Source organism: Drosophila hydei, unplaced genomic scaffold, assembly GCF_003285905.1.
Source record: "Drosophila hydei strain 15085-1641.00,03,60 unplaced genomic scaffold, DhydRS2 tig00000060-arrow-pilon, whole genome shotgun sequence".
In the NCBI taxonomy this organism is placed as follows: Eukaryota; Metazoa; Arthropoda; class Insecta; order Diptera; family Drosophilidae; genus Drosophila; species Drosophila hydei.
In genome coordinates, this window is record NW_022045656.1 from 9,244,629 (window position 1) to 9,257,500 (window position 12,872).

Here is a 12,872-nt window from a genome sequence, read left to right on the forward strand (position 1 = left end):
AGCTGTTGAGTTGGGCAATCGAAAAGTATTGGCAAATGGATTGATGGAAAGAGGTTATGGAAAGAGGTTATATTGTATGGGCATTGCCTTTATTTAAAAGAATTTTCGTATACATCAAAAATCTTAAGCAAGCAACTCAGCTTCCACCACTTCTGGGCCTTCGCTGGTCTGAGCTGTGGCCATCTCTGGCTGCTCGGTTGTGGTGCTGGCAGCTTCAGCTGGCGCCACCTCCTCGGCCTGGCTGCAGGCGCATGAGTCGCGAGTGTTAGCCGCAATCCACTCGTTAAAGTTGCTCACGCGTGTATAGACACCGGGTGAGCCGGGCTTAGCGCAGCCCTCGCCCCAGGACACAATGCCGGCCAGTTGATAGCTCTGTTTCTCGTCAATGACATGCATGGGTCCACCGCTGTCGCCCTGGCACGAGTCCTTGCCACCCTGCTCCACATAGCCGGCACAGATCATGTTGTCGGTAATCTTCTCAGAGCCGTAGCTGGTCTCACGGCACTCCTGCTGCGACAGTACGGGTACTTCCACCTCCTGCAGGGTATCGGATATGGGGCCGCCCTCGCTGAGAGCGCCCCAGCCAGTCACCACGGCCGTTTGGCCAGCGAATGTCTCTGTTGGCGTTGGCAGGCAAACGGGATGCATGTCGATGCCTAGGCGCACTGGTTCATTGAACCGAATGAGCGCAATGTCGCTGTCGAAGTTGACTGTGCTATAGTTGGGATGGACGAGCACGCGAGTCACTCGTCTGTCCACGATTTTCACATTGCTGTCCTGGCGATTGTGCTCGAGCAGGCGCACAGTGATCAGGCGATGGTAGAAGCCATTGACGCAGTGTGCCGCCGTCAAGGCGTACTGATCGTTGACCAGCGTGGCGCCACAATAGAAGCTGCCAAACCACATCAGCATGGCCATCCAGGGATACTCATGCACCTCTGTCTCCTGGCCCCCAACGATGCGATGTCGCGTATTAATGTTGCCGCAGCCACAGGCCGGGCACTCCCGCTTGGCGGGCGACGCACTCGTGTCAGGGTAGTCCGGACCCAACACGGACACGATCCAGTCCAGGAAGCTGTTCTGACGCAAAGTGTTCAACGACTCCAATATCTTGGCTGGCTCTGAGGCGCTGCGCAGACTGGGCGTGGCTAGGGCAAGGCCCACCACTGACAGCAGGCAAATGTATCTCATTCTGTTAGCGAACTCGACTGGCCAACTGGCAATTGGCAACTGAATTGGCGCATCCTTGGCAATGCCCACAAGAAGGCCAAGCCAGAATAACCCTAAACCTCAACCGGCTGCAGAACTGGCTAGACCAGCCAGAAAACCGGACCCAGGAAAGGTTATTGCCATTCTACTGGAATGCTGCAGCTCTATAGATACCCAACAGATTTTTTTTCTTTTTCTTGATTTAATAAATAAGGAAAATATGTAAATAAAATATCTTCGACAAGTCGAAGTCTTTGATACACTTGCAGAGGCATTTGCTAGATTTCTTCTTAATTTAGATTAATTTCAGCAACATAATCGAGAGAAAGGAACTAGTTTTTTTCCTCTAGAAAAACTAAGCTTTCCGATTAGTGTCTTATGTTTTGTATCTTTTGGTTGATATATCACGAAAAATAACGAAAGTTTTCGAATCAAAAAACTTGAATTTCGTCCAATCAAAGCATCGAATTCAAATCTAATTGTAGAGTATTCATTCGCCTCATATCTTCAGTTGTGGCAGCCTCTGCAAGTGAACGACGAATGCTGAACTCTGTGCCAATTACTTGATCTTCTTGGTCTCTTGATGGCACAGGCAGGCTTGTTTGGTGAGGTTCTTGATCCAGGTGCCGTAGCGATTCACTCGCGCATAGACACCTGGATAGCCAGCCTTGGCGCAGCCCTCGCCCCACGAGACGACTCCAGCGATTTGAAATTCGCGTGTGCCGTTTGGCACGATGTGCAGCGGGCCGCCGCTGTCGCCCTGGCAGGAATCCTTGCCGCCCTCATCGTAGCCGCCGCAGAGCATGTTGTCCGTGATCTTGTTACCGTAGCGACTCTTGCGGCAGTCGTCTTGCGATAGAATAGGCACCTGAACTTCCTGTGCGGAATCGTTAGCAAATTTTCGTTTTCTTGTCATTCCTTCTTACCTGCAGCGTATCAGAGGTGGGGCCACCCACTTTGATTGCACCCCAGCCGGTGACGACGCCTGTTTCTCCCTTGAAACTGCGCCCCGGCGTCGGCATGCAGACTGGATGCAGCACCTCGTTGAACTCCACGGGCTCGTCCAGCTTGATGATGGCAATGTCGTTGTCGTAGTTGCGGGCATTGTACTTGGGATGCGTGATTACCTCCGAGACCTTGCGATCAATTTTCTGTAGATGCGACATCTTGCGATCGTGCTCCAGCAGACGCACCGAAATGCGCTCCTTGCGGAAGCCGTAGACACAGTGCGAGGCCGTCAGCAGGAATTGATCGTTCAGCAGCGAGCCGGCGCAGTAGAAACGTCCGCCATAGAGTAGCATGGCCACCCAGGGATACTGATGCACCTCCGTCTCCTGGCCGCCGACAATGCGCTTCTGTATGTTGGCCACGCCGCAGACGCAGTCGCTGCAATTCCTTGGCGGACTCAGCGTCGGTGGCGCCGGCGTGGTGGCCTTTCGAGTCGTTGTGGGCGCCTGTGTTGTGGTTGTCGTTGACTCAGCTGGCGTCTCAGTGGGCGCTGTCGCCGAACTGCTCAGCGTGGCCACTGTCGCGGTCTCCGTGGCCACGGCGGGACGTTGCGGCAACAGTGAGAGAACCCATTGAACGAACGTATTCTGGGACTGCTTCAGCACAATGGATGTTGGCGTGGGGCCCCCTGAAGGCAGCGCTGATATGTTCAATTGCTGCGATGCAGTTGATCCGATTAGCAGTAGCAGCAGCAGCAGCGGCAGGCAGATCGGCAAACCGCTCCAAGTCATTTTAGTATGAGAAAAAGTTTGCTCGGTGGCTTTCTCTACTCTCAAGCGACACCACCAACTCGTGTGGCTCGATGCAAACTGAAAAGCCAGCCACAAATTTGAAAGCCAGCGACAAACATTTCACCAAAATTCACATTACAAGCGAGCAGGCAGAAAAAAAAGTGGTTCTGGCCTGTGGCACGTCCACTTTGCCAATCTACAAACACAGTCGTGTGTGTGTGCGAGTGTATGTGTGTGTGTGTGTGTGTGTTTGTGTTTGTGTGTCTGGCTTTGTATTCTGCGCATGCGTAGGCCACGCCGGTTTGACCATGATAATAATACTTCACGCAACGCAACATCAAAACTTTTCGAACTTTATTTAACGGCATTTCATACTCTGACAACAAGTCGAAGATTTATACCGAATTCTGTCAACTGTAGACATATAAAAAGTTTTTCAGTTCAAATTTATGAAATTCAAATCTTCAACTTTCTGATTCATTTCGATTCTTCGCCATCTTTGCCAGCCAAGCGTAAACAGGTTTTGTCGCTTGTCTTTTCTTGTTAATTGAAGCGCATTTATTATTCGTCTAGCTGAATAAATATGTTCTCCACTTTTTATATAGATTTCGGTTTTGTTTTTGCTTTTGGTTTTGCCACTGAAGTAGCGAAAGTTTTTCTCGCTTGTGATTTTATTGAAATACATTTTTATATGCTGTAGATTCGCAGTTCGATGAAACGACGCGTCGTAATTTTACTTTCTTTTGATTTATTTGTGGGCTTTTGTGTGCGATTGCTTTTTGTTTGTATTGCTCCACTATTTGTTTGTGTTTTGGGATATTTTTACTGATGGTTGGCTTAGTAAATACACTGCACATTTAGTGGTCTATGAATGAATCGAGCTAAAGCTAATATGTTACTAATTTATCTTTTACAACTGCCAAAAAGTCGAAAATCTATTTGAGCTCTCTGGAATGCACGAAGCAAATGCTAATATCGGCGTTCGTAAAACTTTTAAGTGCACTTAAGACGTAAAAAATCTTTTTAAAACTCGATTTAGAGGCAGCGCCACATGTGAGAGGCTGCTCGTTCTGTGCCCAACAATTGTGGGCCAGGCGCGTGTCTGGCCGAGCAGTGAGTCATGCATATGTATAACTGGGAATGGCTCAAGTAGCCAGCCCCCGACTATAAAACTTAATGTAATGAGTGTGTGTGAGTGTGTGGGAAGGGCAGGGCAGTTGCGACTGCGCCGTTTAGTCGGGCCGTTGAACATTTATTGATAGATGACCACAGTTGACAGATGAGCTCGCCACAAGTCAGATGCAGATGTAGATGTAGATGCCGATGCAGCTGGAGCTGGGGCAAGATGGTTGGCTGCCTGGCCACTGGAAAAAGTCATTAGTATGCGCACACATAACACTTGGCATATTAATTGTCCGAGTAATGTGGCCACAGAGTGAGAGAGAGAGAAGCAAAGGGGGGCGAGGCAGTTACCAATGCTGATGACGAACTAATGTCGAGCTCAGCCTCGGTCTCAGCCATAGTCATCAGGCCAACCGCAGTTAAAACAAAGTACCATTTGCATAATAGCCATGCTAGACAAAAAGCCAAACATCATACGCTCACACACATATATATACATATATATATATATATATGTGTATATTTAAAATAGGAGTATTTTTCTATGTGTGTGCCTGTTGGGTTATTTATGCGATGAGGTAGTAGAACTGCAGACCTGCACTTGGCGGCGCAATTATGCAAGGCTGTCTCGTTGCGGGCTTCGAAACGTGACCACCAACAAAGTCTGACATCGAGCCCACTCCCTGGCTGATTGGTGGCCAGAGCATGGTCAGCTGGCATAGCTGTTAAGCACGTTGCCAGATATGTTAATAGGCTATGCTAAATGCACACTGGATGCTACCAGTGAACAGGCATTAAATAAGCTTCGGGACAGCAATTAGGGCGCTATCTAGTGGGTACGTCCATTTGAGCTATACGACATATTAAAAATAGAATGAATATTAACTATGTACATACTGAGCGATTGAGTGAATTTTGATCAATGCAAAGTCAGTCCAAGGCAAGTTTAGTTTCCTATAGAAGCTGGGTTTTAGATTATTTTGGAGAGAGTAGAGAGTAGAGAGGAGAGAGTAGATAGGAGAGAGTAGAGATGAGATAGGAGATAGTAGATAGGAGATAGGAGATAGGAGGTAGGAGATAGGAGATAGGAGATAGGAGATAGGAGATAGGAGATAGGAGATAGGAGATAGGAGATAGGAGATAGGAGATAGGAGATAGGAGATAGGAGATAGAAGATAGGAGATAGGAGATAGGAGATAGGAGATAGGAGATAGGAGATAGGAGATAGGAGATAGGAGATAGGAGATAGGAGATAGGAGATAGGAGATAGGAGATAGGAGATAGGAGATAGGAGATAGGAGATAGGAGATAGGAGATAGGAGATAGGAGATAGGAGATAGGAGATAGGAGATAGGAGATAGGAGATAGGAGATAGGAGATAGGAGATAGGAGATAGGAGATAGGAGATAGGAGATAGGAGATAGGAGATAGGAGATAGGAGATAGGAGATAGGAGATAGGAGATAGGAGATAGGAGATAGGAGATAGGAGATAGGAGATAGGAGATAGGAGATAGGAGATAGGAGATAGGAGATAGGAGATAAGCAGAGTAAAAGAGAGGTGACAGGAGAGAGGAGAGAGGAGAAAGAAGGAAAGAAAGAAAGGGGGAGAGGTTAGAGTAGAGAGAGCAGGAGGGACGAAAGGGAAGAGAGACAGCAGAAGGACATAAAAGCGAAAGTGAAATAGAGCGAGAGAGAGATAGAGAGAAAGAAAGAGAGAGAAAGGCAAAGATATGTTTATATTCACAAATATAAAAAGTCTAAGAGAATGATAATAAGAGCGAAAAAATTTATAATAAATATAAAATTTTAGTAATTCTTAAATACACGTCGTTAACTAATAGGCTGTATTTTCAAAAACACTATTTTATAAAATTTCAATTCTTAAAAAACGATGTAAAAAATGATTTTACACATTTCTGTGCAGGTTGGTTGGGCTGGACTGGCATGGGTTGGGCTGGTTAGTTGTCAGCCGCAAAGGTTCGCGTCGGCAAAAAAAAAAAAACAAAAAAAAAAAACATTGCTACGGGCTTCAAGCTGGAATTTAAATTACTCCCTTTGAATATTGTCCGAAAAACCTCAAAAAACAATTAAAAACGTGTTGCTGCGACCCTTCAATTTGGCCTTTTTGGGGCAGGAGTCGGTAAGCCGGGAAGCTGCGAAGTTTGGATGTGTACATGTCGCGGTACATGAAAATGAAATTTTCACAGACAGTTGGCTGCGTGTAAAAATTTCACTCTTGATTTATGTACGGGAGGGAAGTCCGCCAAGCCACCAACCCTTGCAAAACGGGGCAAGGTTTCCATTAAAGCCAACGGCAATTGACTGGCAACAGAGATATTGCAACATATTTGCATAGACAACCTTTATGGGCAACTATTATATCGCATAGATAATGCTTGGCTATGCGCACTGCGAGTTAGCATAAAATTTTATAAGCCAAGTTAATTAAACTGGTAGTTGGTAGCTGGCAGTTAACAGTTAACTGCCAGAAACGTCTGACTCCTGCGCTCGTAGCTCTGCGGTGGGGCAGGCAACTTTGTTCATTTGCAGTCGGAAAATTTAATTAGTTATTCCATTTGCGCTTTCAGTTTTATTTAAATATATATGTATATTCGTGTTCTCTCTTTTTTTTCTTTTTGCATTTTGGCATTCATACAAATTAAGCCAATGCGCTCTTTGGCATTTTGGTGAAAGGTGTGCGGTGGTCCAAAGGATTCCGACGTGGTCAGCGGAGCCGCTGGCATTTCGTTTGTATTCAAAATCAAATGGAGTAAGAAGCTGGCAGCATTGAGTGAAGTGAAATCAAAGGAGACGAAAGCTTTGAAAGGAATTTCCACGCCTGGCAGATGAGTGCATCAATGGGCGGGCATGCAACACATGTTGCCACTAACGTAATAATACGGCAACCGTTTCTATGGGCAACTAACATGAAGGTCAAAGAACAGGCGGCAACTATGCCCGGCATGCAACGCGTCATGCCACCGACTTGACATTGGGGAGGCAAGCGAGAAAAGTTTCGAGTTGCTGCTAAACTTGTGGCGCTTCCAAGTTGCAAGCGCCAACACGCGACTTTTGTCGATTATGAGTTGTAGTTGCAGCTGGAGCATACAATTTTTCGGGACATGCTCAACTTGCAATAATTTGCATGCAACTCTCGAGTGGATGTGGCATGCAACGCGACTGCCTCACGCAAGCCTCATAATAAATTAATTACGTACTCATGTAGCGGCCAAAAAACATGATATGCATAAAAGTGTTAGACGGTATTTATGCCAATCATTAAAGTTTGCTAATAATTAAATAATACTGGAAAGCGGGAAAGAATTTCCTACTAAGAATAAAAAGTTAATTCATATATATAGTTAGATATAAAATATATAACTTATCAAAAATAAAATTATTTGTGCAGAGATTTAAATAGCTTGAATTTTAAAAAATATATATATATATTCTGTCGAATTGATTTGATTCAAGAAAATAATTTTTTTAAAGCATAAATTAATGTTGCAAGCCAAAATGAAGCTGAATATGCCTACTTTATGAGACCTATCATACCTCCTTCTGTTAAAGAGCAAAACGTTATTAAGTAAGAATGAACTAAATCAGATTTACGAAAGAAAACGAACCGATATCAACTGCATATGTTTGACAACGAGAGAGTCGCTTCGACAGGGTGCAAATGGAACTGAACTTGGCTCTGGTCGAGAGGCGTTGCGAGGGACAAGAGGTTCGATCGGCATATAAAAAGAGAGGAGAAGCACCAAATTAAATAGAAGAAAAGAGTCTGGACAAGTATGACAATTGGGTGTGATTACCGACATATATATACATAAATATTTTTCTTTGATCAAAACTTATAAGAAATCTTAAGAAATTTATTAAATATATATATTAATTTTTAAGCTTATGAAATGCTTATTAAAATATATCTAAATTTAATTATATAAAATCTGACTTTTCTTAAGATTTTATTAAATTTTTAATATATTCCATCTTCTGCAAACTTATTTTCCCACTAAGTTATTTAAATTGTAACAAAGTCAAAAGCCTTTGTGGCTCCTGCTCAGCCCAATTTAAAATGTTTCGAATGTTTTTTATTCCAGCAAGAACAACCAATTTTTTTTTACTGTATGTCTGTCAACGCTGATAATTTCATTTGCGCTATTTTGGCGGCTGCCACTTCCGCTGACAATAAAATTAACTGCGGATTTAATTAATTGCGGTTTGCACTTTTCGCCTTTTAACCAGTTTGGTACGCAGCAACAAATTATTTCTTTATGGTTTCATTTTGTTGCTTTTTTTTATTGTATTTATTACATGTATATATATTGTTTTTTTTTTTTTTTTTTTTTTTTGTATTGGCGCGTTTTGCTGACTGCAATTTTATAGGAAATCAGTTTTTAATGAAATTTGCATGAGGCATTCGTGAAAAGCATAAAATAAATTATTTAATAAACTTTTACAGCCAACAAAAGGCGCACTTTCCGGATATGCAAGGATGTCAGCCGACCTTTGCATTGATAGTTTTTTCCAGTTTTTACTCAAATATTTAATTTTATTATCTGCATAATAAATTGATAAAGTATTTTGTTGTTGTGCAAAGGAATGTAGAAAATATAGTAGAGTGCATATGAATATGAAAAAAATGATTTAATTGCTTTTGTGTCCTGTCAGGCTGCGAAGCATTTTGTTATATTTGAGTCTGGAATATCAGTTATCGGCTGATAAGGTAAAATCAAACTGAGTGCATATTTCACTGTGTTAGAGCCAAGCTCACGAAGTTTTTCGGTTGGATCACTGTTAGCCTTCTTTCCACCCATTAAGGAGTGGCAAGGCAGTAAACATTCATATTTGATCCAGTTTATCTGTTTTTGTATTCTAGAGCAACTTACTTCCAGCTGCAGCATGGTTTAAGACATAAAATGCATATTAGCATATGGACTTAGCTGCTTATCTTACAAGATAAAATGTAATACATACACTTTTATCATACATATGTATATATTTGTATAAATGCATATGTAAATGCTGACATTCACCTAGGTTTATGTTAATGCTGCCCCTTTTATAGATCAGATAATTTTTTATTATTTAATTTTGCTTCAATTAAATATCGACTATCAACATTTAATGGCGATTTTCGGTATCTTGTAACGGGTCAGTTTTGCTGCCTTGTTTATGATACAGTTTCCATGGATATAATGAGTCTTTATGAGGCATCAAAATACCTTTCGAGTTGGCTGTGGCACGACTAGGCGATGAAATTCCAATCACCTGTCTCGAGCGTTTAATTCGATTTGTGCGCTCTGCTGTCGCCCTCTGTTCGTGGCAATCGATTGAAATTTGGGCAGTTACAAGAGCAAAAACACGTTCACAAACCTCTATTTTATGTGGTCCATAATGTTTTCGTTCTATTTCCGTTCTGTATCCTTCTCTCTCTCTCTCTGTTTACATTTTCCACGGTGAACTCGAGCGCTGCGCTTTTTCTGTTCAAATTGATTTGGTTCTTTTTTTCTGATCATTTTTTGTTACTGTGAATTTCGATTTTTATGGTCGTCAACAAGCGCTTAAAGTGGCTAAGCGTGTAACGCTTGGGGGTCTTGGGACATCGAATCGGCTGTCAAACGGCTCTGAAGTCGCGTGGCTAATTGGAACAACGCTTTGATAAGCGGAATTGCAAGGAAAACTTTAAAAAGCCGAATTTATTTTCTCTGTGGCGTCTTCTGAGATGTGATGAACATGTCGACTATTACTTAATAAGTTGTAGAGTAAATAATATAAATAAAAAATATGGCAAGTAATAGGAATTTAAAAGTATTATATAGTTCGTATATGATGTCAATTAATTCAATTTAGTTTGTATATTTTTTGCAGAAAATTATAAATATAAATATTTAAAAAATATGTTTATATATTTTAAGAGCTGCAGCTACTGCTTTGACTTGATAAATTTGCTCCCTTTAATTTCTACAATTAGCTTATAATTATTAAATGCATCTCAGCATTTGTGTAGACAGCTGGGAAATTCAAATTTGTTGAAGTGCCTCAGGTTTTGGCCAATTTCAGTTGAATAAAACAATGCAAATGTTGAGTCAAATGAGGCCAATTAAAATAATCAATGTTGCATATTATTTAAGCCTATGTGTGACCTCAATAAAGCAGCTTCTAAATGGCAATTGGCTCAGTTAAGATTGCAATGTTATTTCTCTTGAGGCCATTCTTAGGTTTCAATCGGACTAGTTAAAACAATTATGTGGTATTTAGTTAATGCAAAATGCATTACAGCATCGAGTGCAATGACCACTTGGGTAAATAGCATAAGATGAATGGACGAGTGTCGCCAGACGAGCTAACTAATGACATTTGGTGCAAATATGCAAAATGCAGCCAGGCAGCCAGCCAGGCAGCCAGCGGTTGCGGTTGATGGGGGCTGCTTGGCTGCTGCACGTACATTTTCTTCATCAATGATTAATTGTTTTGACAATTTCGGTCTGGCAGACATCACTTTCGAATTCCTTGCCATGTCTGACAGTGTGCCCAAAACGAGTGCGTCGTTCAAAATTTCGCGACTAAATGCAAACTCCGGAGCTGCAACAGCCGCATTCACATCAGTTGCGGCGGCATTTGTTGTCATAGCAACTGGCAGCGTTTTGCGTCTGCCACACCCCAACAACCACCGACCCGCTGCACGCGGTATTTTTGTGGCTTTTGCTGACGAATGCTTCAAAATTGATGTATGATTTTGCCAGCAGCAAAGCTGTGGACCTTGGGTCAGCGGGAATGGCAGCCAAACTACACAGAGCACAGCTTGTCAGATATCTGAAGATTTATAATACAGTTTTAATGGCAGCTTTTGCTTTTTGCCTTCAACTTGTTGTGCTTTAAGCTTATTTCAATAATTTAGAAGTGTTTACCGAAATTAGTTGTTCTTACTCCTTCTTCTTTCATACTTAGCTGAAAGGCTATTCTACCCCATCGCTGTATAGAACTTAACTCTCTTCTATGTCTCTCCCTCTCTCTCTCTCTAGCTAAGCCCAATTTTGAAACTGTCAGACACAGTTGGGCCAACTTTCATGGACGTTTCACACTTTTCAGCCCGGCAGGTGATAAACTTTCACTAGATAAATCTATTTTGCTGATTTCCCGCTCGTCCGTTCCACTTAAACCAATTTCCTTTTTAGCAACCAAACGAATTAAACTTAAAATAAATAAAGTAAAACCCAACAACAACAACAACAAATGCTGGCGAGTGCTCGTAAAACTTTCGTTTGACCCTTGTCACGGCACCACCCATTGATGACACCACCACCGCACGCCAAGCACTCTCCACAACAGGGTGGCCAGTGCACACAGCGCAACACTGTTGTCGTGTAATCAACAGAAAATTGGCACCCGTCGATGTCCAAGTGCTGTCTATGTCAGCATCGTTTAGCCCTTAACTTGTCCAGCGAGGGGCTGACCAGTTGACCAGCTGACCGACTGGCTCAGTGGAGGGTTGTTTGTACTGCCCAAAGTTGACTTGCCCCAATAAATTGTCGTCTTAGACGCATAGTTGCTGCCTAGTTCGAGGCGTTCACATTCATTTTCCCCGACCCATTATCATGTAATCGCTGGCCCATTTACTTTATCATTGCGTTCCATAAATTGCGTAGTTAGAGTCTGGCCAGCAAATGCATTTTACTGACCGCCGTGCACGTGTTTGGCATTTCATTAATTTATATGCACTGGCTGGTGGCTGATGGCTGGTGGCTGGTGGCTGGTGGCTGGTGGCACTTGATGCTAATTACCTGGACTCGGCCCTTGGCCAAATAGCTGCAGCTAAGCTCGCACCTCGCCAGCTGTCGGCGTATTACGTGCGGGCTAATTAAAACGATAAATGCAGTCGGCTCTGCGCCACGGTTAATATTTAGTTTAAAGTAGTTGTGTGTAGGCGGTTGGGGCATGTTGCAAGCTGTTTCACGCGACACGTGCCACGCCCCAAATGATCTGCAACAGCTGGAATGAAACCTGAAGCAGGAGCCATTTACGTGACTGCAGTCCACAACGGCTCCTTAGCCATAAATTAGCATTTGCTAGGGCTTTCATAGCTGCGTAACATTGAAATTATTTAAATTTTTCAAAATTTAATTCAAGTCCTTGAATCGATGTCGTCTAACGGCGCTTTAAAGCGCCTGCTGACACACATTGAACACTGCGAACTCCGCTTGACCGCAGATAATTTTCGCCAGCTTTGCACAATTTTTCGGCCAGTCATGGACTCCATTTCCTGAATACATTTATCTCCCGTTGCTTTCCATTTAGTTTGGTGCAGTCAAGAATTGTGCGAGCGAACAACATGCATTTTAGGGGAAATCCGTGGCGACCGGGTTGTTGGCCCATAGGCGTCATCGAGGCGGCGGCCCCTAGGCGCCAGCTAAACGCGAGCTGCATTGCGTTGTCCGTTTTTATATGATTTTTAATTTATTTATATATTTATTTATATAAATAAATAAGGGGTATATGCGCTATTTAGAGTGTCTAAAGGTGTATATTGGCTGACGCCTTGCCTTGTTGCCTGATTGTGTTCACTGAAGCTGGAAGGACTTAATATTATTGTACGTAGAGAAGGAACATATTGAAGGATTTCTTGCTCTATCTATATACTTCTATCTATACTACTCTGCAGTATCAAGTAAACAACTTCATTCCAACTGGAATTAACTTCAGTTTCAGTCCTAGTAAAGTCAACTCTCAGCAAGTATTGTGCAGTCGCTTATGCCCACTTCTATTGTTGTATACTTTTTGTTTGGCTGACCAAATGG

General features: G+C 42.8%; 2 protein-coding genes across 2 annotated transcripts; both read right to left on the bottom strand.

Moving 5' to 3' along the window:
* Positions 1–82: 82 nt before the first annotated feature.
* LOC111601213 (trypsin-1) lies at positions 83–1,546 on the bottom strand. Its single transcript, XM_023317706.2, has one exon. The coding sequence runs from the start codon at positions 1,189–1,191 to the stop codon at positions 124–126; it is 1,068 nt and encodes a 355-aa protein (XP_023173474.2). The 5' UTR covers positions 1,192–1,546; the 3' UTR covers positions 83–123.
* A 63-nt stretch (positions 1,547–1,609) lies between these two features.
* Positions 1,610–3,032, bottom strand: LOC111601216 (trypsin). The gene is made up of 2 exons (XM_023317711.2): positions 2,136–3,032; positions 1,610–2,086 (listed from the first exon to the last, which is right to left on the bottom strand). Exons 1-2 carry the CDS (start codon positions 2,946–2,948, stop codon positions 1,769–1,771), a joined length of 1,131 nt encoding a protein of 376 aa, XP_023173479.2. The 5' UTR covers positions 2,949–3,032; the 3' UTR covers positions 1,610–1,768.
* Positions 3,033–12,872: the final 9,840 nt, after the last annotated feature.